The 23,147-nt window shown below is 49.8% G+C and overlaps 2 protein-coding genes across 12 annotated transcripts; one reads left to right on the top strand and one right to left on the bottom strand.

The window, feature by feature from the left end:
- The first annotated feature begins 12 nt into the window (after window positions 1-12).
- Window positions 13-15,193, top strand: RIC8A (RIC8 guanine nucleotide exchange factor A). 6 transcript variants are annotated; one of them, XM_026117768.2, is made up of 12 exons: window positions 13-542; window positions 854-1,057; window positions 2,029-2,128; window positions 5,520-5,567; window positions 7,961-8,575; window positions 9,243-9,337; window positions 10,221-10,371; window positions 11,229-11,324; window positions 11,611-11,755; window positions 11,860-12,004; window positions 13,041-13,160; window positions 14,050-15,193. In XM_026117768.2, the coding sequence occupies exons 3-12, from the start codon at window positions 2,045-2,047 to the stop codon at window positions 14,168-14,170; spliced, it is 1,620 nt and encodes a 539-aa protein (XP_025973553.2). In that variant the 5' UTR covers window positions 13-542; window positions 854-1,057; window positions 2,029-2,044; the 3' UTR covers window positions 14,171-15,193. The 6 variants fall into 6 exon arrangements, with proteins under 6 accessions (XP_025973553.2, XP_064369327.1, XP_025973555.2 ...); XM_064513257.1 differs by having other exon boundaries at window positions 1,934-2,128; XM_026117770.2 differs by having other exon boundaries at window positions 854-1,077.
- Window positions 15,194-17,311: 2,118 nt separating this feature from the next.
- SIRT3 (sirtuin 3) lies at window positions 17,312-23,139 on the bottom strand. Of its 6 annotated transcripts, XR_010389556.1 has the most exons (8): window positions 22,863-23,139; window positions 22,178-22,378; window positions 21,378-21,610; window positions 21,117-21,217; window positions 20,720-20,881; window positions 20,041-20,250; window positions 18,010-18,245; window positions 17,312-17,872 (listed from the first exon to the last, which is right to left on the bottom strand). XR_010389556.1 is itself a non-coding variant. In XM_064513258.1 (7 exons), exons 1-7 carry the CDS (start codon window positions 23,033-23,035, stop codon window positions 18,225-18,227), a joined length of 1,101 nt encoding a protein of 366 aa, XP_064369328.1. In that variant the 5' UTR covers window positions 23,036-23,139; the 3' UTR covers window positions 17,312-18,224. The 6 variants fall into 6 exon arrangements, 5 of the variants coding, with proteins under 5 accessions (XP_064369328.1, XP_064369329.1, XP_064369332.1 ...); XM_064513258.1 differs by having other exon boundaries at window positions 17,312-18,245; XM_064513259.1 differs by having other exon boundaries at window positions 17,312-18,245; window positions 22,178-22,375; window positions 22,863-23,138.
- Window positions 23,140-23,147: the final 8 nt, after the last annotated feature.

The following is a 23,147-nucleotide window of genomic DNA, read 5'->3' as shown; positions in this document are numbered from 1 at the left end:
GGAGGCCCCCCCCCCCCTCCACAAAATGGCGGCTGCCGCCTCGCTGTTCCCCTCAGCCCTGGGGTTGGGCGCCTGGTTTTCGGCGGGAGGGCGGCGCTCCCCCACCCTTCACGGGGGGGAGGGCTGCGGCGGAGGGTCCCCGTCAAGCGTAACCTGCTTGAGGGTTAATTAGTTGGTTAAGAGAAAGCCCCGGGGAGCCGAGGCTCGGCTCCCCCTGCGCCTCACGGCCTCCCCGTGAGCCGCCGCGCTTTTCGGGGCGCCGGGAGCCCCGGGGCGGGCGCCGCGGTTGAGCCTCGCCCCGTTGCCCCACCTCTGCGGGGCCGCCTCTCCCCCTCGGCGCGGCGGGCGGCCCCCCTGCGCCGGCGGCACGGCGGGGAGGGAGGGCCGGGCCGCGGCGGGAGGCCGCAGGCGCGGAGAGGCAGGTAGCAACGCTCCCCTCGGCGCCCCGGTTCCCCCCTCGCGGGCGTCCCGTTCCCCCCCCGCGTGGAGACCGGGCCCGGCCGCCCCCGGCCGCGTTGTCCCGCCGGGATCGCTCGCTGTAGGTAAGGCTAGGCACATGTGCAGGGCGCTTTAGGGCCAGAGGAAGGGCTCGGAGAGGCTGAAAAAGAAACGAGAAGGGAGGGAGGGCAATGGAAAGGGGGGAGGTGGAATAAAAATAGGGAATACAGCGATCTCTGCTTCCCATTCTCTCCCCAAAAGCTTCAGAGAAGTCCAGTGCCTGAGTCACGTAACGCTGGGCAGCGAATGCGCTGCAGGAACAGTGCTGTGCTCAGACATGAGCTGGCTTTTTCTAATCTTGCTGCCTGCCATTCTCCAAAATTTCTCTCCTTTTTTCTTTTTTTTTGGATGCGAGGGCTCTCAAAACCCAGGGCTTCCCCGGAAAGCCCCCCTGTTGCTGCGTGGAGGCAAGGAGAAGGGATGACCTGGTGCCCTGACGTGGGCCTTGGGGCTCTTGGTGCAGAGGGGATTCCAGGATTGGAGCCGCGTTTTGTGATTACGTGTGACCGGTGCTAAATAATACTGCAGAACGAGACACGTAACTCCGCGGGATCTACACGTACGTGCCAGCTCACATCTGTAGGCAAGCTCGCTAGATTTTCCATTATTAGAAGTTACTTTTCAGCGCTGTAAGCTAGAGTGGCTGCGTGAGCTGTTAAACTTGTGCCTGTTCCTAAAATAATTGTCTGCACCTCTGTGTGCATCTGCTCATTTACGTTGTAACTGTGAAGCGAGTTATCTTCTGTGCTGATACAAAGATTCTAGCTGTGGAGGCCAGCCATCATCCAAGCCTGTGTTTTTATAGCATAAGCAGTGTATCTGCCATGATCTGAAATACAGGCGCCGAGTGCCCCATTGCGCAGAATTATCCCCTTCAACAAACTCAACAAAATCCTAATGATTTCTACCAAACAATTCCTTTTCTCCACCTTAAAAGGCAGTTCCACCTTAAGTGAGCCAGGATGGTACTTGCCTATCTGCCTTGCTTTCCTCTCCATCCCTTTTTACTCCACAGGAATGTTTCTGGTGTGTTTTTTTTCCCCTTTATTTTTTTTTATTTTTTTTCCCCTCCTGGGCAGTAACAGAAATCAGGACAGCCAGTGGAGGAGGAGGAGGCAGAGAGCTATTTCAGGGAGCTGCTGTTATCTGTTCTGTGTTAATCCTCTGGCTGGGTGGGGGGAAGGTTTTTCTGAGTGCTGTGCTGGGAGGGCATACATTAAACATTGGAAAGCAAAGAGAGGCAGACAAGGATTAGAAGGAGGGAGGGACAGAGAGAGGAAGCTAGCTCCTGGTTTTACTTGCGTTATCCATTTGCTCTGCTTTTATGGATGCAACAGAGTGAGCCATCTCACTTGTGTTTTGGGGGTTTTGTGTTTTTTTCTTTTTTTTTTTTTTTCCACCTTCCTTTCCCCACGCTTTTCTCACTCCCTCTCAGTTCTCTGTGTATCAAGGTCCCTTTGCATCAGAGTTATTCAGGAGCCCTGGAAGTCCCCTCATTCCCCTTCCTGCCTATTTTGCTTCCCTCTGTAGCTGAGCTGGTGAGATAATGGAGCTGAGGACTGTGGTAGCCACGGTGGAAAGCGGGGAGCAAGACACAGTTCTCAAGGTGCTTCAGATCTACAACCAAGAGGTGAGTGAGCGTCAAACCTCTGCCTGACGTCAGCTTCTTCTATTTACAAGCCTAGAAGCAGGTTGGCCATGTTGCGGGATTTCTGTGCCACCCGGCTGTCCCCCGTCTGTCTCCTCTAAGCGCATGTGTCTCTGCATTACTGCCATAAAAATGTTACAGACTGCTTCATCTTTTGCTTGCAGACAGTTTCATGCTTGGTGTTTTGGTAGGGAGCAGCTAAGCAGCATCTCTTTATCTTCTTTCCTTGGTGTACTGGAATTAAAGCACATAGGCTTTTTTTTTTTTTTATCATCCGGAGTCGAAGTAAAGCATGGTAGGGAAATAAACATCAGTGTGAATACCAAGTAGGAGGAGCTCTTAATATTAAAGCAAGGTTTGGAGGTAATGGAACTGAGGCCTAGGGAGGAGCTGCAGGTGAAATAGTTACTGTGATTTGCAAGTAAAAGATCACTAGAGATGGACATGGATGGACTGCTGGAGTTAGGTACAGCTGCTTGATCTGAAAGCTAACAATAAGAAAAGGATAAAAAATGAATATGGGGTATGAAAAGCATGGCTAGGAAGCAGAAACAGAAGTGTTTCTAGCCTTAAAGCAGCAAAGATGATCTGTGAGGGTAGTTCCCTTTTGAAATAGACTCCAGCTGTCAGGGAAATTTCTTTCAGAGGATTTCCACCAGCGTAGGGCTGGCCCTGCAGATCTACATGACTCATTCTGCACCATTCTAGAGTAGGTGGGAAGCAAGCAGGGAAAACCGTGAATATTTTGCACAAGTGTGCAAGGGGAAAATGTGCAACTGTTGCCAGCAGTTACTTTTGAAACATTAGAAATCTGAGCTAAGAAGCAGTATATTCCCCACTAGAAAGACAGTCAGCAGGATTAACATCACCTACAGTGGAGGTAATGCTGAAGAAATCAGGAGAGCAGAGAAGGAGTTTGATCTGTAACCAGCTTGAGGTGTCAAACCAAGATGTTCTCGTAGAATTCCTCCAGCTGGATCCGTTGTCAGTATATCAAGCGTAGGAAACCTGTGAGAATGTCAGTGATTTTGCTAGTCAGTCTAGAAGAAATGGAGCAATCAAGAGGATATGAAACTGCGAATAAACTAAGCAACTTCTCTGCCTCAGTTTTCACTGCAAAAACTGATGGTACTGTATCGTTTCCTGGGTATATTTTTGGAATGCAGTTTGCTATTGTACATACAGTCAATTCTTGGTTGCCAGGAATAAAATACAGGAGGATAATCCAACTAAAGCAAAACCACGGGTATTGCAGCAATACACATGAATGAGATGACAGGAACCTGCAAGGAGGATGCGATGGGAAAGGAAAAGAACAAGTGACATGGCTGTCTTCAGAGCACACAGGTCCATGGGCTGAACTGCCACTTCCTCTTAACGTGGTGCTATGGCCTGTGCGCATATCGGCTCACAACGCTAAGGCGTGAGAGGCCAGCCCCTTGGCACAGCCCTACAGGAGTGCAGCTGTCCTGCTTCTCCACCTGAGGTTTCTTAACTGGCATTTCTGCATCGCTCTATCCATTCCTTCTTGTTCTAGGCCAAAAAAGCGAAAGCCAGCCCAGGGGTCTTAGTGACTGTGACACAGTTGGTCTGCAAACTTATCTACTTACAAGTAGCCAGTGTGGCTGTGCATAAAAAAGGCAGTGAACAACAGAGGAGACTCTGCTTGCAGAGTGCTTGAATGAGTCAAGGCTAACAAGGGAACACCTGTGATTTCTGTAAGCTCAGTGCAGTTGATCACTGACTTCACTGAGCAAGAAATCAGATACAGTTAGATAACAGAGTAACTCAAGGACAGGGGAACCATACAGTGATACATACCATACGAGACAATATGAGCTATTCAGACATAGATGGGTTCTTGGTGAACTGCAATCACTTGAGAAGAACTAGTTCAGGGTATAAGAATGATTGTGGTAAGGCTAATTATCTTTATTGAACAGCTCTGTAAGTGCATCTGTGCAATGTAACTTGGCAAAAGAGGTGACAGGGAGTGTTAAGAAAATGATGGAGATGATATAATGATATCAACAAACCTCTCTCTATATAAATATTGACCCTCTGTACACTTTCTCTTCCAAGAGAGCACTGTGGGTAAAGCTCTGGGACTGTCTTAATGCAGGCAATCAGACTGACTTATCTAATGGTCCTTGTCTATGACTTGTGAGACGATACACTGGATAAAAGGCGAAGCCCTTATATATTGCATGGTTGATCTGTAGAGCTCTCTGCCAGAAGGGCTCTCAGAAGCGAAAAGATGAATTCAGGATGGAGCAAGCTGTTCTATATGCCTGCTCTTATCAATGCATTCTTTGCAGTACTTGCTGTGAAGCCTGGCTTGTCGAAGAGCTGTGTGAAAGACACCAAAGACTCCAGATGAACTTGTTTACCTCTCAAAATACAGCCAAAGCTGATGGGGGATATTTGTGCACGTTTTGTGGAGTTCAAGTGCAGTTCAAGTTCAAGTACTGATGCAAAGTAACACAAGGCAGTGAAGCACACCATGTGGAGAAGGGTGTTTACCTATGCTAATCAGTTGTGTTTAAAGAACATGAGCTGAATAACAGTTGTGCTTCCAGACACTGTGGGAATGAAGAACACAAGGATCTGCTTGCGAATAACGAGGAGACAGTACTTTCTTTCAGTCAGGAAAAGGAACAATAAATTTCAAGGGGAAAAATGTATTGGCGCAGCTTGGGGTGTGCTGAGGTGACACTGAGCAGAGGAATTAAAAAATACTACAGTATGTTTGGATTGTGCTAAATGCCTGCTTAACTCCTGCAGTATTTAAAAATAAGTCCATCAGATAGGCACAGCTCTGGCCTGTGGCATTCAGCCTCCACTGTAGAGCCAGTAAGAACGTGCAACAGGTAATAGTCATCACAGGTGTTTTTCAGAGATGAATGAGAGGCAGAGGCCTCCAGAATAATGGGGATCTCGGTTAAGGAAAGCATTTCAGACCTCACAGTATCTGTGCAATTCAACCCAGATTCATTCCCACTCATCCTGAAGCACACAGTTTTGAGTTGTTTAAAGAAGAGTGATCTTGGAGAGAAAAAGCAAGAAGAAAGCTCCAACCTCGGTGGCAGGAAAATTGTCCTCTTGTCTGATTTCTCAGGAACTTCCACTGCTTGCTACAAATCCTGTGATTATCTTAGACCTCTGCAAATGCTCTGGCTCTCCTTGCCATGCTGATTCCTTGCCACTCTGCCAGTAAGGACTATCCTTGAGAAGATGTGCTTACTTTTGCCAATGTGTTTTAGTCCTGCTGCTTTCCAGCTGAGTGACCCTTTTCTGGTGGGGGTGCAACAGTTCTGCAGGTTTTTAACCTGTTGCTTGAACTTGATTTTTTTTTTCTCTTCTGCCCCCACAGAAATCTCAGTGCTTCACCTTCAATGATGAGGAGCGGGAGGAGAGGAAGGTAAGCATGATCTTTGGTATCTTCCTCTAGTTGGGTGGATAGATCTGCTGCTGCTCCGTACTTGGGTGCAGCAGGACTTAGTGGTAGCAAATTCCAGAGGGAAAGAGATCAGTGCCTTTTTTCACAGACTTGGGGACGTACTTTGCTAGGGAATGGTGCTCACAAAGCATCTGGCTTCCGCTTTCCATCAGTAGATGATGTTTTAAGATAAAAGTCAGCATCTTCCCAGCCTTAGTGACTCCACATAGTCTCAGCCATAGGTATATAAAAAGTGTGTGTCTAAATGGTATGAGTCCCCTAGGCAAAGGTTATAGCAGCATGCAAGCCTCTGGCGGGTAAGTGCTTTCTCTGTGAGTTCGCTGCAGGGTATGACTAAGGCTGTAGACTGACAAATGCTTTAAGACAGCATAATCTGGTGCTCAGTGGAAAGAAACACTCCTGGCTGTTCATGTCTGTTCTTGCAGCGGGTCCTCTCTCATGTTAGGGCAGGTCTTTGCATGGCTGTACACTGACTGTGTTCAGTGGGCTGATCTGGCTAAAGAATAACTGTTTTTTTTCTTTTCTTTTCCTCCCGCTGGGTTACTTTCCAGCTGGATCAGTTTTGCAGTCCATTTCACTGGTTGATTGCTCTAATGCTTGTGTTAGCACAGCAGTGGAGCGGGAGTAGGCATGGACCAGGCAACCAGGGTGGAAAAAGGGACCTCTTCTGCCAGTGCCAATGCCAGCTAATGCTGGCAGAAAGTTTTTCCAACTACAGCCTGAAGTGCAGGACTAGGTCTCAGAAGATCTGAGTGCTTTGCTTCACTAGTGAATGAGTGTTAGAGCTAGGAGAGCCAGATGTGGGCCATGAATTCAGATGTAGCCTTGGGTACTTCACTTTTTGGGTCTCTCTAATGAAATATCTATTGAGTATCGCATCTTATTCTTGGTGCTCAGTTCTTCTGAAGGTTTAGCCCTGGGCATGTGCTCTGAAATCCCAACCTGACACAGTCAGAGGCCTTGGTCACTTACAAATGTGTTTTACTCCTGTGCCTCAGTCTCCTGATAGGGAAGGAGAAGAGGAATGACTGTACTTTCTCACTTCTCAAGGGTGTGATTATGAGACATACTTCACTCATGCAGGCAAAGTTCTCTGGGTGAAGACTGCTGGAAAGAGAAACTGAGTGTGTGGCAAGGGGTGCAAAGAGGGTAAAGCTCATTCAGTTCTGCCAGCCTTGTGTTAAGAACTAAAATATACAGTTCCTTCATTCCTGCCCTCAGTCCTTTTTATTATTATGAACTATCATTGATGAGGCTGTGGTAAGTCAGTTACACTGAGCTATAGCAAACCCTGTAATCACTGGTATTTTGATTCCTTTTTTTCCCCTTAATATGTGTGGGAAAACATGCACTCCCACATGATACTGTCTTAAAGAGATCTAGTGAGATCTTGCCTCACCATGGTGTGTCTGTTTATGCGATGGGTAAGGAGCAGTTACTAGTGTAAGGTGGAGTATTACTATACTTAGTTAAAACCAAGATAGTCCTGGCTGTGTGAAGCATCACCTTTGCTCTTCTACTGCTTGCTGTCACATGAGATACCGTTAATTCAGAAGGATTAGATCTTCAGGAGCTGTAAATTGGTGCTACTGGAGCTCTGCCAGTTTGTACCTACTGAAGATCTGGGTCTCCAGGCAGCACTGAGAAATAGGGCAGTATTTCTTACTTAAATCTTCTGAGGTCCTTTCACCTGTTTTCCTAGGGTATCCCACACTCTTCTCAACCCAGTTAGGTCCTTTTACCCTCCCCTCAGCAATTTTCTGATGCATCTTTCAGTCTCTTCAATCTCCTTCTGGAGCACTCAAAGTGGACACCTCCCTAATGTTAAGGCTTTGAGTGCAGAGCTGTTCGGCTGCTGCCGAGTTGGTTGTTGCTCCTCACTGAAGCCATGGGTAAGAGACTTTTTCCACCCTGCTCTCTCTTAGCTTATTGCACCTGTCAAGTAAACTGTGTTAGCCTAAACCGTCATAGCCATGGATGACACTAAAATATGTAATGTTTGCAAGGAGCAATGTGGTCAGTTCCTGTGGTTCAGCAGAGGGACCACTGGTTCACTTGGTCGGTATTTGTTGCCTGTCTGTACTCTCCCGTTATGTTTGATACCCTCTGCCAGCCATTCTTTGTCTCTTGCTGGGCATCCTTGCTTGAAGTGGGTCAGAATCAGATGCCAGAGCCAAACATTGCTGAGTCCCGCCAAGCTCACATCTGAATCTGAGCTGTGTAGCAGGCCCATCTCCAGATGATGTTCACCTCTTCCGGACAGAGCATTACGGGGCAGTATTTTTTGGGTGGGAGGAAGGAGTAGGGCCATTAACCCTCAGTGCATGAGACATTACTTGTTTCTCTCTGCACAGAAAATGGCCCAGCTGCTGATCAAGTTTTTGGAAAGAGAGCTTCAGCCGTCCTGCCAGGTCACGTGTTTGGAAAGCATCCGTATCCTGTCCCGAGACAAATACTGCCTTGACCCTTTCACCACCAAGGAAGGCCTGAAGACCCTCTCCAGGCATGCTGGCATTGATTACTCAGAGGAGCTCATCCGAGAGGTCCCAGACTTGGATGTAATCCTGGAATCCCTCAAATGTCTCTGCAACATTGTCTTCAGCAGCCCTAGGGCACAGGAGCTGACAGCTGAAGCCCGGCTGGTGGTGGGCCTGGCCAAGCGCATCAAACTGTACAACGAGAGAAGCCTTCCTCACGAGGTCAAGTTCTTTGATCTGCGTCTCCTGTTCCTACTGACAGCGCTCAGAGTGGACATCCGGCAGCAGCTAGCCCAGGAGCTCAGGGGCATCAGCCTGATGACAGATACCCTGGAGCTGACCCTTGGTGTGAAGTGGATGGATCCATATGAAGTTGCCGCCGAGGAGGGACTTCTCCCGCCTTTGCCTCGGCAGGAGACAGAGCGAGCGATGGAGATCCTGAAAGTGCTCTTCAATATCACCTTTGATTCCAGCAAGAGGGAGGTGGATGAGGTAAGCTCCTTGGGCGTTCCACCACGCTGCTCTTGCGCTTCTCCAGGCTATGGTTTGATTATTGATTTTTCTCCTGCACTGGGTATTTTCTCTTATTACAGTCTGGCTGCCATGCAGCCCCTGGGGTCTGGACCACAGTTACATGGGAGGATAGCAAGAGACTTGAGTGTCTGACCCTTCATCGCTAGAGCACTGCCTCTATCCGATGCTTTATTAAACTTCTAAGACTTTTACAGCATTAAAATTTACTTTAAAGTTTTTTTTCTTTTTAATGACTTGATTCTTTGTGCGGGTGGGAGAGCAGAGCCCCCAGGGAACTCATTTTTGGGTGTGGCTGGTTACCCTCTCACCTTCTGAACAAGGTCAAAGGAAGGTGTCATGGAGGACACGTCTGGCAAATCTGTGGGCTAGTCTTTGGCCTCTTCTGGCCCTTGGCTCACTGAAGAGCGGGAACTGTATGGAGCAGGAGGAGGAATGTGTGTTGACAGGCAGCAACAGGAGAATCTGGAGAATATTTCCACTTGAATGCTCTGCTACCCATTCATTTGTTGCTGGAGGGAGGGATAGGATTGTGGGCTAAAGGGGGAGCAGACTCTGGGAGGTGGGGGACTGTGGATAAGCGCTTCTTTTTCCTCATCAAAGCTTTCATTTTCTGTTTTGGGGCCAGGAAGATGCTGCTTTGTACAGGCACTTGGGTGCCCTCCTGCGCCACTGCCTCATGATCTCTGCTGATGGAGAGGACCGGACGGAGGAATTCCACAGGTCTCCATTAGATAATTAGATAACATTCTTCCCTAGAAACAGACCTGAGGTCTCCCCAAGACAGGTGCTGTCTGACTGTGGCATTAACATCCTTTGCTTGTTTGGTCATTGCTAAGGTCACTGCTATGAAACAGACATCTTTGATGTGGCCCGCGGGTTCCTCATGCTGCTAGAATTCAGAAATAGCCCTGCCCTTTGCACAGTCAAATTATGTGCATTAATGCCACAGGTTCCTGGTCTACAGGTGGAAATGTTTGGTCCAGACTTGCCTGACTCCCAGAGTCATATTCTGTGTGAGGTCTCCTCCGTGGTTCCACCCGCTTTAGTGGGCAGCTTGCCAGAGTAGATGTTTGTTACCTTAATTAGAGAGTCCCTGAGCTGGCCTCAATTAACTGGCTGTCTCCTGAATCACACTGAGAAATTGCCTGTGTCATGCTGCTGAGCTGTATTGGTCCAGGGTGTCAGCTCTGAGCAGGTGACACCATTCTGTCCCTGAGAAGATCAGAGTCGAGGGATCTTTAGTGTGTTGCATGGACTGTCAAGGTGGGAATGCGTGATACAGGAGAAGTCCCTAGAGACAGACCTGTGACCGCCCAGGTTGGGTCCTCCTTGGCCACTGTCAAGACTCATTGTTTCTCAATTGTTGCTGAAGCTCCTTTGGACTCCTAGTGAATTCTTCAACCATCCAAAAAGCAGTTTAATTTACTCAGTTCTAGTGGTGTGAGGAGCTTGGGAGCCAGGCCAGAGACAGCTTGGGTGTGACCTCAGCGTCCTCACGCTGCTGGAAGTTAGCAATGAACCTGTCTTTCTGGGTAACTGAAGAATTTCTGTGAACAAAGATTCCTGACTAAGTGTTCACTTCTCTTCTCTTTCGTATATCCAGCCATACAGTTAACCTCTTGGGCAACCTGCCCCTGAAATGCCTGGATGTCCTCTTGACCCCGAAAGTCCGGCCAGGCTCGCTTGAGTACATGGGTGTCAATATGGATGCGGTCAGCATCCTGCTCGATTTCCTAGAGCGACGTCTTGACAGGGTAAGTCGAGAGGTTGCTGTGGGGAGTTCTTCCCTGCTCGTTTTTACAAGTTGATTGCAGGGTACCTATCCTTCATCCTATATTTAACCTTAAAAAGCCCAGCACCAACACATCATACCAAAAGCACAGAAGCACTAGTAAGGCTTGGGGAGTTTGGAGATATTCCTTTATAGAAGTGGCAGTTTTTAGCAGAGACAAAACCTTTATGGTTGACAGCATTAAAATAATGTCTGTCAACTGGGAAGATGATTGTGTCATTGCTTTGTGGACTGTATGGGTAGTGAGGTTGGTTGAGCAGCAGGTGGTTAGCTGGATGATAAAATAAATACAAGTACTCTGTTTCAGTCAACTAATCAGTGATCTGGTGGGCAGCTTAACTGTTTGGATACAACTAAATTGTTTGACTGGCAGGTTAGCCTGACTCTTTCCCCTGACTGAATCTGTCTGAGGACTGGCAGTCATACTGTCATTTGCCAAGACCCCTTACCTTCCTGGACTCCTTCCAGCCCCTTGTGCCCCTTTGTCCCAGAGCTTCTGAAGACAGAATTTGCAGTGTCTTCAAGCTGGCTGTGGTTTTCAGTCTCCAGCGCTATTCCGAGGGGCCTCCAAGTTTGACCAGAGTTGTCTTCTCTAGATGCCCTACAGGAGTATTTCCCACACTGCTGTGGCACAGTGCAGGGCTCAGAAAGCTGTGCTGTTTGGGGAATGACTGAGCACTGGAAGCTCCTGCTGCAGAGGTTGGAAAGCCTCAGTGTCCATCCATTTCCCTGCCAGTCTGTTCTCTCATGATCCCCATCGCTCACCAGACAAGTTGAGCTCAGGGTGACGCGGTGTTCATTTTGTGGGCATTCCTGCAGGGACACAAGCTGAAGGAGAGCCTGACCCCGGTGCTGAACCTGCTGACTGAGAGCGCCCGAGTCCATCGCCAGACGAGGAAGTTCCTGAAGGCAAAGGTAACCCATGGGTTCAGCCAGAAGTCCAGTGATGCTGCATGGAGGAGAGAGAATAGCAAACTGCCTGAACATTGCCATCCTCCCAACAGACCTCCTCTCTTTCCATATTAAGTTCTGACACCTGGGGGTTTGAGGCCTTTGGTACACAGTGTTTTTCTCTGCATCTTCCATGCTTCCTGGATTTATTAGTTTTAGCTGATTTGTAAAAATGAATGTATATTTTCCCCCATCTGACCTGCAGTTGCTGTTCCAGCTCCACTGATTGCTCCTCCCTGTGGCCTTGTAGGTGCTGCCTCCCCTCCGGGATGTGAGGAATCGGCCAGAGGTGGGGAATTCGCTGCGGAACAAGCTGGTGCGTTTGATGACCCACATTGACACTGATGTGAAGCACTGTGCAGCAGAGTTCCTCTTCGTGCTCTGCAAGGAGAGTGGTGAGTTGTGGCACGCAGGAGCAGGCAGTGGGGGCTGGAGAGGCAGAGGGGAAGGCAAGGAGTGGTCTCTCTCTCTCTCTCTCTCTCTCTCCTTTTCCTGGCAGTGTCGCGGTTTGTGAAGTACACGGGATATGGAAACGCAGCTGGGCTCCTGGCAGCACGAGGCCTCATGGCTGGTGGTCGGGAAGAGGGAGAGTACTCAGAGGATGAAGACACTGACACGGAGGAGTACAAGGAGGCAAAGCCTAAGTAAAGAACTCCACTTCCCCCTCCATAGCATCCCTTTTTCTATACCTCCTTCTCACTCCTCTGTCGCTTTCTTCACCTGCCCCCTTGCCATCTCCCTGCTATACCCACCCTGTCCCACTTTCACATACATAGATTGCTCCTCATTACTCACAAGTTTCATTCTTAGCTTTGATTTCCTGCTCTGCAGTTTCTGCCTGTTCCTTGGATTTAATGCTTCTGTGGCAGAGCTGCTCATGGGTCACCAGTAGATGTGTCGAATCTCTGCAGCTGGGCACAGGCTCTAGAGCAAAGTGGGTTCTTCCAGCCAGAGTCCATTCTGTACCAGGCTTGTTCGTGGTGTACATAGCAGTATATCTGCCTTTAATCTGTTATCTGTGTATCCATTTTTGGCTTCCCTGCAGCTCCTCAGTGCAGAGTTAGGCAGGCTTCCCTTAAGCAGTGGGATAAGGGGTAAGGGTGGTCCCTTCTTGCAGCAGGGTTGAAAATGCCAAGTGCATTTGCCAGGTGAGCTGCTTTTCCTTTTTGCTTGCTGGGGGGTTGTGGTAACCCACAGATGGGGTGTGCAGAGGGAGCTCCAGAGTGGTGCTTAGCTTTGGGTCTCCCATCCTTTCCATCATCTGGTTCAATGTCTCCATGGTCTACAGATTTCATTTTCTTTTTAGTGTTAGTTTTTTGCCTCCTGACTAGAGTAGAGGGAAGAAGTGGCATCGCTCCTTGGGCACCTGGTTTAAAACCGCACTGTGGAAGTGGACAGGATGGGGATGTCTCCCCCACCAGAGGAACAGGAGGGATTTGTAAGGAGGACTGTGTGGGGGACATGCAGAAAGAGGCTGGAAGCACCACATTGTTTCACTATGATAGTGCCAGGACTAACCTATGCAGCAAAACAAGAGGCCCCTCATCTGCTGTGGCAATAACAACCAGCCCCACTGTTGTGTTCCCCTGCTCAGTATAGGTGAAGCTTGATTTTTAGACAGCTGTCTTCTCACCTTTCTGTTTCACCTCCCTCCTTGCCCTGGTCTCACTGTTCTTGTAGCATTAATCCTGTGACGGGACGTGTTGAGGAGAAACTCCCCAACCCCATGGAAGGGATGACTGAAGAGCAGAAGGAATATGAAGCCATGAAGTTAGTCAACATGTTCGACAAGCTGTCCAGGTACTAGGAAACTGTACATGCCTGTCTTTGTGTTAGCACCTGCGTGTCTATGACTTACACTTACCACAGACCTTTCTTTTGAATGTGTTTCCAAGGCTACCACAAACTGAAGGGACATAAAGAAAAGTTTGGGGGAGATAGCCTGGGAATGTTTCTCACTTTCTTTAAGCTAGGCCTTGTTTATGTCAGGAAAGGCCTATTGCAACCTCTTTAGCGTGACAGCATGACCACGAACTACCCCTACGTGCCTGCACTGTTTCCAAAGCCATCACATCGCCAGGTTTGGCCAGGCACTCGGTAGCTAAAGGAGCCGCTGTCCTGGCAGGGCTGCTGGGTAGGAAGTAGCGTTTCGGGGACAGATGGCAGCTGGTGCAGCCGAGTCCCCTTCCCTGCGGGAGTGCTTTCTCCCATCATCTCTCATCCATCATTAATAGGTGCCACAGATAGGGGCCCAGGATCTGCCGACTGAGTTCAGACCATCCCCAAGCGTGGGAAGGAAAAGCGCTGTGTGTTTAATGCGTGTTTTTCCAGCGCGTGTGGTAGAGGGAGAGAAACTGAGTCCAGTGCCAGTGCTAATTTTCCTCTGACAACCCTGCACTGCGCAGAATGGGGAACTAAATGTGAACCTGTTCCAGGGAAACTGAGAAGGGCAACGCCTGTGGCTTGTGTTTCCAGCATCGCCTCATGGTGCTGGGGGTGTCACTGATATAACTGTGCCCCATCTATGTAAAAATGGATACTTGCTCTCCTCTGAGCTGGCCCAGGCTTCTCCTGGGCTGCCTTGTGGCAGTACCCATGGGCCCTTGTGTTTCTGACATAGGTCTAGTATGTTCTGTGGTGTCTGCTGCGGATTCGTGTCACCTTCCCCCCTTCTTCTCCCTGGTTGCAGAGAGCAAGTCATCCAGCCCATGGGCATCACGCCGAGCGGCAACCTCGCCCCCATGGAGAACGCCATCCGCGATATGGCTGACGAGAGGTCGTCGTCCGACTCGGACCTGGGGCTGGACTGATCCCGACCGCTCGCCCCAACCCCAGAGGGCTGGGGAGCCTCCATCTGCTCTCCCTCCAGAACTGGTGCTGCACCTGGAGGCTGGTATTGGGCCAGGACTCTCCCTGTGGGATCTGAATCCAGCCTGGACCCTTCACAGTCCACAACGAAGAACACCCCCTGCCTCCCTCCCTGCTCCACAACCACCTCTTTCCAGAGGCTCTTCATGGCCTGGCTCCACCTTGGTCTCTCCCCTCAGCAGTCTGGAGGATTTCAGAGTCCAAACTGCTTCCAGGACTTTCCATTAGGTTTTTCTTTTTAATACGTGATGTTTGGGAAGAAGGGTGGGGGGGGATCTTTGTGTCACACCAACAGGGTTCAGTAATCCGCGGAGCATCTCGTGCGTGTGCCGACGCTTGTGCGGCTACGTGTCAGCACGTGCGTCTCCGCGTGGTTACGTGGGGGGGTCGCTCCCCAGGAACACGGGTGGGCTCTGTGAACGGCTGTACGCGTCGCGGTGCCTGTGCACACAGGAGTGCAGGTGTAGACTCGCTGTGAGTGTGCATGCGAGTGCAGAGGGGACAACCGCTGTGCTGTGGTGGACAGCGTGTGCGCTGGGGTAAAGCGAGTAAAGCTCTTGGGTGAAGCTTCCAGCACTCCCATCAACCACAGGAAAAACCTGCAAGTGACTGCCAGAACCACTCTGATACTTAGTCCGTGGCACTGTACGGTGTTCCCGTCACCACTGAGTTTAGTTTTTGGCGTTAGCCTTTATCCATTGCGCTTTCAAATTGAAAGGCCAAAATCTGTGCTGTCTGTTGCCTCCTCATCTGCCTTGGCTTTCCCACAGATCCAGTGCTCTTAGTGCCCGGGGGCTGGTGTTGATGCTGTCCTTCGCTGCAGCTTAGATTTGTCTTTATTTTTTTTTTCCTTTTTAAAGAAAAAGGATTTAAAGGAAAATCTTCCAATTTGTCATGTACCAAAACTTACTAGCACACCTAGGAATGCAGAAGTTATGCTAGAATAAAGAAAACCTTCTGAGAAATGGTTGTATGCCAGTGATTGATCTAACATAGTCTGAGCAAGTAAGGAAATGCTGCCTTTTGGTTTTTTTTTTCCTGACAAGCAAATGGTTCTGCACTGATCACCCTGAGCTTTAGTTTTTATTTGAGAGGTAAAACTATAGCGTGAAAACAGTGTTAAGCCAGAACATTTCACTGCACCACCACCACCAAATATAACTGAAGAGAGCAACCAAAGTGAAATCAAGCATGTAGGCTTGAGGAAGTGTTAAGATTGCAACACAATTTTAACTCTGCCCCTCAGGCCTTGCAACATGAAGAACAGTCCCGTGAGCTTCTGCATCTCCTTTGCAAATGTTCTGTAAGGGCTGAAAATTGTGCACACTGGCATTTGCAGCATGGGTCTGCTGAGGTTTCCGGCTTATGAGAAGTGGAAAGTTGAAAAGCGCAGCGTGGTTTGGGTTCTGGGGGAAGGCTGGACAGTTGGGTCAAGCTGTGTGATGGGGCACCATAGCAGGTGCCCAGAAAATCTGGGTCAGGCTGCAGTTGTGCAGCTGGGAGCAGTGGGGAGATCTGAGAGTTTGTAGCTGTTCCTCTCCCTATGTTTTTAGGAATCCTTGTTTTCTAAGGGTTGTCTCAGCAAGGAGAAAAGCTGAAGGTACGCTTCCTAAATGGAAGTTGTGCAATCAAATCTTCAGTGATTTAAGATTTTTTTTTTTTTAAAGCAGTCATGATTAAAGTTCCAGGATCCCCTAGGCGTATGCAATACTTACGTAAAACTGACCCACTAAGCTTCACAGAGAGGCTTCTGTCATGAGAATAACTTCAGTATATCATAGCTGGAGTTTCTAGGCCAACTGCATCTCTGTCTTGCTCTTTCTTTATTGTTGTTCTTTTTATAGTAACTAGCAAAAAAAAAAAAAAAACCCCAAACCCTTCTATGTGAAAATGTAGACCTCTGATCTCTTTCCAGCAGTTACAGCTCTCAAACTTTCCGTGCAAAAGAAAGTGTGTAACACAATGCTTAAAATACTGCTGTATTCACATTCCTTGTATCAGTAATGCTTAAAGCCCTAACCTGCAATGCACAAGCAATGATTTGAAACACGCTGCTACAGGGGCTGAGCTAGGCACAAGCAGGGTATGGTGTAGAAACAACATGTGTTGTGTAGCAGTGAATATTGTAGCAATGTACCACTAGACTCGGGGGTGTGCCGCAAAGCGAGAATAACCAACCCTTCTGCTTCTATTTAGGCTGCATGTTCAAATGCATTGGATGGGTTGATACCAGTCGTGAGAAGAGACGTGCAGCCATATTTGAGTAGCACATTTGGATAAACAAGTCTGCTCGTCTGAATGTGAGTTTGCTCCAGTCTTTCTTTGAGGAAGTAGCTAGGAAACCAAGCACAAAAATGTGTTACGCTAACATCAGCAGTAGATGTGCCAGACTTCTAGCAGCTGGCAATCTGGATGCCTTCAGTTGAGTCACAAGAGCTTGCCTGATTTGTAGCTGTTGAATAGTAGACCCTAACACTTCTAATTGTATAAACAGAAAGCCCTAAGACAGCTTTTTGAAGCTCTAGGTTTGCCCTAGAAAGAGCTTTCAGGTGTAGAAGTTAATAATAGGTAGTTTGAATGTTGTGCTATTGAGCTAAAGCTTTGCTCTCAAAAAGCTTTTATTCCCTTTGCTTGGGTTTTGTGCATTTTAGATGTTAACCATAACATGGTGGTAAAAAACATTTTGTTTAGAGCCGGTACCCTGTGAAAACAGGTCACCCTGGGCCAGCGGGGTGTGACTTCAACCCCCCCAGACGAATGTGGGTGCTGTAGCAATGCAATTAATACCCTGTTATAGGGAAGAGGCTCTGCTACACCTGTGATATGCAAAGCATGTTGCCTAGAGCACATTTGGGAAAGAGCAGGAACTAACTTCAGTACTCTGATACTGCCTCTCCCTGGGACAACATTTACAGGGAGGAAAGGCAGTCTAGTAAGACTTTTTTTTTTTTTTTTTTTTAAAAAAGGGGGGGACAGAAAAGAAAGAAAAGCAGGCAAGAAGAACAGGGGTGATGGGGTGAGAATGTGCTCAAGCACTAGGAAATGCTTGGACTTGATAGAAGAATCCTCAGCTGACACTGGCAAAAGAATTGGCACTCTTTTTATTATTAAATAATTAACTCCACATTGATTCAGAACTGTTCTAGTCAGAGCTTCCAGCAGCTGGAGCTGGCCTTGCTCAGCTGGAAGGAGGGGGGGAACAGGCACATTGATAGCATTTGTCTCCTGATTAACACAGATTTCATCCAAAGAATAAACACTACATGTCTGCAGCAACAGAAAGATCTTGACTATTGAAAAAAATCACTCTGTGGACGAGCCGTAAAAGGAGTTGGTAGATGCTCAGTCTGGTGGAGGCAGCTTGAAAACTCCAGACTTTGGAAGTGATTTTGGCTGCTTCTCTTCTGGCCTACCCTAAGGCCTGACCTCTGTAGCTTTTTCAACACCTGGGCTTTGAAAATCAGGCTGGAGGGCTCAGAAAGAGGGAGACCCAAAGTGCAAGCTGCATATGCAGATCTCACCCAATGTGTTGCGTGAGTTCTGCGGGACAGCTGGTGAGCTCCTGGCCGCCCTTAATGGTGAACAGGTCACAGTTGGACGACAGCATCTTCAAATGGTGCCCCGACTGGGCGACAAAGCCAGAGCTGTGAAGAAAAGAGGGAGGTCCCTCCTAAGGGGTGCTGGGATGAGGTAAGACTAGGAGGGAACAGGGTGCAATGACCATATAAACTGTTCCAAAATATCAGAACCAGTTTGCAGCTTGGCATTCAGTCTCCGTTACCTTCATGGGTGAAGGCCTTTTTGCTGTACTTCCAGGGTGGCTGGATTCGGCCACGAGCATCCCTTCCTCCCCGACTGCCAAGTCTATGTACATTTGCTGCTGCAGAGCCTCTTGGTGGCTCCCTGCTGCGATTTCTCTTCTCTGCCCATGCTGGGCATGACAACATCTCTTTTTGAAGGTGAACATCGTTTTCCAGCAGCAGGAAGCCAGCTGTCCTATTTGTCTTTCGCATCCAGCTAAAAATAGAAAGAACAGACAGTGTTTACTAGCATATTTCAAACCTTCCAGCCCTTGTTAGCTCAGCCAGCGATGCTTGCTAGCACCAAAACCCCAGAGCAGGAGGAGTTTATATTTCATGCGTTACCACGTTTGCATTAGCTTTATCCATCAGTGATTTACAGCAGCACAGCCATTAAATCAAGGATAGGTTGCTCTCATATAAACTCAGAATGGCTTGCAGTGAAAAATCAAAAACCGAACAGAAGGACTATTAATTCCTATTCATTCTTATCCCATAATCTGATGAAAGAAAGCACAACATTGATGTTAAATTAAAACCTTGAACCTAAGATTTTCTCTTGGGTCAGAAGAAATCATGTACAGACAGTATATTTGTTAAAAATATAACGTGCTTCTTACTACAGTGAGTGAGCACAGCCCTGCTGTAGACAATGGAGCTGTGCCTATTTACACAAGCAGAAGAGTTGGTCCAACCCAGAAGTTACAAATTCTACTTCCATGAAAAACAAGTTTAAAAAGTCTCTGATGTCAAATGTGGAAAAACCTTCCCAGTGGGTCTACAATACAGTAATAATAATACTTTAGTATTAAACTCAGAAAGTAATTAAGAATTCTCTCGTCTATAATTTCTCACTTCTGAAGTTCAGCTCTCAAAGGATCACAGATGTCAAAAGAACATCGCAGGGAAATAAACGATTGGGGAGAAAAAAGAAGTCACGTCTTTAATTAGCACTTCAGCGCTGTCAGGCTGAGTCGGTGCCCTCGCTCCTGCCTGCTGTTGGTGTTCGTAGTGTGCCTGGCCATTGCGGCACCTTGTTGGGTCTCAGACATAGCACAATTCCAGCATTGCTATAATTACTACTATTACCTGTTTGTCATAAAGGACTAGAACCACTAGCAATGGAACCAAAACAATAAGCAAATTTACTGAAAGAGCAAAACTCCAGTAAGGTGGTGCTTGGGTCCTTGGTTTATTTCAGCAATTACAGATTTATTCATATTAATGCCTCTGGTGGCATTAGTAGCATCACAGGCTCTGACTCTAAGCCAGAGCAAATCAGCATAAAATCCAATGCATGAATGGCAGTTTCACCACCCGAGAACATGTCCTGCAGTGTTTATCTGTGCTTATCATTATAACAGTGTTTATCATTATATAACTGTGACGGAAGCATTGCCTGAAGAAGAGAATGTACATTTTCTGTGTTAAGTGCAAAGGTAAGTCCTCTGCTGACTTACAAGACTGTCTGGACTCATTTTATACAGATGCTATAGGGGTTTTCCTGGTCTTGGCACTTCCAGCTGCAGGAGAACTTTCCTAAATCTGTAGGGCTTTTCCAGGGTGTTCCCTTTGGGAACAAATAAAAATCAAGCTGAAATCAACAGAAAGCTTGCTAAAAACTGAGTGGGTCACTGCATGAAGCCCTAAAGCTCCCTCATTCAACCCAAACTGTGGCCTTTTCCATATGCTCCCCATTTCTGCATCTGAGGTTGGCAAATCTCTGTCTCCCCTTCTGTACCACAGAAACATTTAGCAATGCCGCACTCTCTCCTCTGTGCTACTGCCTTCACTGTGAAATGCTCCTGAGGGGTTTTTCTTTTCTTTTTTTTTAAAAAACACCCTTTTGCATCTATCTACAGTCCCTTCCTCCAAATGCAGACTGCAAGCGTGGCAATGGCTGCGGTGCAAGTCTCCGGTCCCAGCAAGCACCACCTGCTCCCTACTGGGATAACTCTTCAGCACAAGGAATGAAGAGGCTGAGGGACACAGGGCTCTAAGCCCCTTCCCACCTTTTCTTTTTCCTTCTGCATTAGTGTTTGCATCTCTTCATTCCAGTCCAGTAGCTCCACCAGCTTCTTGACCCCACTGATCACATCCCCCAGCTGGGCTACGTCATTGTAACGTTGCTGCCAGGCGAACGGTCCTACGAGATCCCGGTTGATCAGGACGCGGGGAACGGAGCTGCGAACGGCACCCGCCAGGCTGGCAAAGGGCTCCACCTAAAGGAAGGCAACCCAAAGGAGCAGAGAGAGACAGTCGCCCTGCTGAGGGGCACTGGAGGGGCACGAATCCACTGCACGCTAAGCTTTAAGGACTTGCAACCTGTATGTAAGGCTTTAACGCTTCTCCTACCACGGGCTAAGCTACCCCAGCTTTGAATAGATGACGTAGGACAGCCCAGCTCCAAGTCGCTCCATTTATCCAGGGGCCTTTCCTCAGGTAGCCACGAAACTCATCTCCTCCTCTCCAGGTGCCCATCTTTACCAGCAACACAGGAGTTTTCAGAGGGCCACATCTCTCAGAGTGTGCATACCCTATTTCTTACCCTGCCGCCTCCAATTTAATCTCCTCACTACCCCAATTTCTCGCTTTCTCCTCTATACCCACCCCTCTCCTCCAGAGTCCCTCAGGTCCTGTCCCCATGTGCCTTTTTCTCCTCGTGAGCCGGGCTCTCCCCTAGCCCCAGACCTCCAGGGAGGTTCCAATGACGAAAAGCAGGTCTGCCATGGGGAAGTCGGTCACGTGCAGGAAGAAGCGGTGCGGGAGCTCCTCGCCAAAGAACACAATGTCAGGCTTGACGATTCCCGTGCAGACACGACAGCGAGGGACCTTGTCCGCCATGACGTCCCCCTGAAGCGAGAGCACCCAACACCGCTCGTTATGGGGCAGCACGAGCACATACCTGCACACACAGGGTCAGAACCACGTCACAGCCTCACAGCAACATCCAGCCCCTCTGTTGCCCTGCCTCAAGTCTGATCTCCTCCAGTAAGGCTGCTTGGCCCTGAAGGCAAAGCGACACGCCTGCAACGGGTTGTCCTCCTCGCATTAGTTTCTGAGCCAACGCCTGGCTGCGACCACTCACCCTGAAGTCCTCTCCTGGGAATGTCCTTCGACAGACGGTACAAGTGGCAGTGGCAAAGGTGCCGTGGGCTTCCACCAGTTTATCAGGAGGGATCCCAGCAACTGGAACAGACACACAGTAGATGATTGACTCAGCACGAGGGGAATGAACCAGAAACTCCAACTTCACTGGAGTTTTCCCCAGTCCTGCCTCCTATTCTGCTTCTTACCCTCATCCCTTCCCGGCACTCTGCGGCCGAGCGCCAGGGAAGAAGAAACTCACCTCTCTCCAGCCCGTCAATGTTCTGGGTATAGAGACGCAGGAGAAGTCCTTTGTCATGCAGGAGCCTCAGGAAATAGTGGGCGTAGTTGGGCCTGTAATTGCCAGGGTAGAGCTCCTTGGCCAAAGCGAAGAAGGGCTTAGGGTTGAGAAAGAAATAGTTCAGTTCGAAGATGGCTTCTGGGTAAGGGATGTTGTACTGCTCAAGGTTACTGTAGAGGCCGCTCCCCGGGGACCTGCAGAGAGAGACAGGGGCTGGTGGGATGCGGGAAGATACGCCGCCCGTCGCAGGCCCAGGCCCAGAGAGGTGACAGAGCAGACGGCTAGATCTTTGGGTTCCCTCTTGCTGCCATCCATTCAGAGCAAAACTGCCCCAGCAGAGCAGCCGAAATTCATACCTCCACGCAGCACGAGACCCAGCCTCCCATCCCGGCTTCAGTGCCACCCCGTCTTCTGGGTGCAGAGGGGCGTTCAGGGCCTGAGGAGAGCGGGAAGGGCTACGCTGATAGGTCGTGCGGAGCGCGCTCGCTTCTAGCTGATGCCAAGGACACATTGGCTCTTCTCTAGCTGCTCAAGTGGGGCACCGGGTGCAGCCACAGAATCAAGCAACAAGCACGACTCAGTCATCCTGAGGATCTGGGCCAACAAACGACCCAGAACTTGGACTGCTGAACCTAATCTAACCTGGCATGAACTAATACAAGGGATAGGGGAAAAGAGTAGCAGGCACCAGCATTGCCGAGGCTGAAGGTCCTAGCACTCCCGGCACTGAAAAAGCATAAATGAAATGATGGAGGCGTTACCTAAAATCGGGGATGCCGCTGGGGGTGCTAATCCCAGCGCCAGCCATCACCACTACTCGGCGACACTCCTCCTTCCGAATTAGCTCTGCCACGTTCTGCAGGGTGAGCTTCTGCCTCCCACCGTCATCTCCCCACCTGCCCACTCCTAGGAAGGCTCTGACAGCAGCAGACACGGAGAGGGGCCTGATCCCCGGGATCCTGCTTGGAACAGAGAGAAAGCAGAGCGGGTAGCGCAAAGGCAGAGATCTGGGCTGAAAGAGCTGCTGGGGGGGGGGGGGGGGAAACACCCCGAGGACTTTGCGGAGAGATCTTCAGTTGCACGACTGCGTTAGCACTTAGTTGCGGAGGAGGAAGCTTAGCCAGGAGTGCTGCACCTTCTCACGAAGATCTCAACAGACTAATGTCAAAGCTCAGCCCGCAGCGCGGCGACAGGGCGGGTTTGGGGGGGGGGGGGCAGGGGGGTAGGACCAGCGCGCTCGGGGACTCACAGGCCTCGCAGCCCCTCTGCGACGCTCCCGGGACAAGGGAGACCCTTCCCCTAGGCCCTGCTCCGCCAGAAGCCTCCGCCGGGGTGGGGGTGCCCCTCGGGCACACCGCGAGGCCCCGGCCACGGCGCGGGGAGGCGCGGGCAGCCCCGAGCCGCCTGCAAGGGCACGGCCGGGCCCGCAGAGGCCCGCGGGCCTACCTGCGCCCGCCGGGGAGCGGCGGCGGCGCCGCGCCGCGCTGCCAGAGGCTCCTCCACGCTGCCAGGAAGCAGAGGGCGGCCTCGGGCAGCGGCCGCGCCGGGCAGCGCCGCAGGGCCGCCCCCAGCCCCGCCGCCGCCGCAGCGCCCGGCCGCCGCCGCGCCCCCCGCTCCATGCCCGCCGCCGCCGCCGCCGGCTCTACCGCACTGCCGCGAGTAGGCGCGCGTTCAGCCGCAGCTCCCTCGGCGGCGCCCACAGGCGGCGGGGCAGGCCGTTGCCATGGAGGC

The sequence above is a fragment of the Dromaius novaehollandiae genome, chromosome 5 (genome assembly GCF_036370855.1).
Source record: "Dromaius novaehollandiae isolate bDroNov1 chromosome 5, bDroNov1.hap1, whole genome shotgun sequence".
NCBI classification, from domain to species: domain Eukaryota; kingdom Metazoa; phylum Chordata; class Aves; order Casuariiformes; family Dromaiidae; genus Dromaius; species Dromaius novaehollandiae.
The sequence above is the reverse complement of the archived record's forward strand: the minus strand, read 5'-3'. Positions and strand labels throughout refer to the sequence as shown.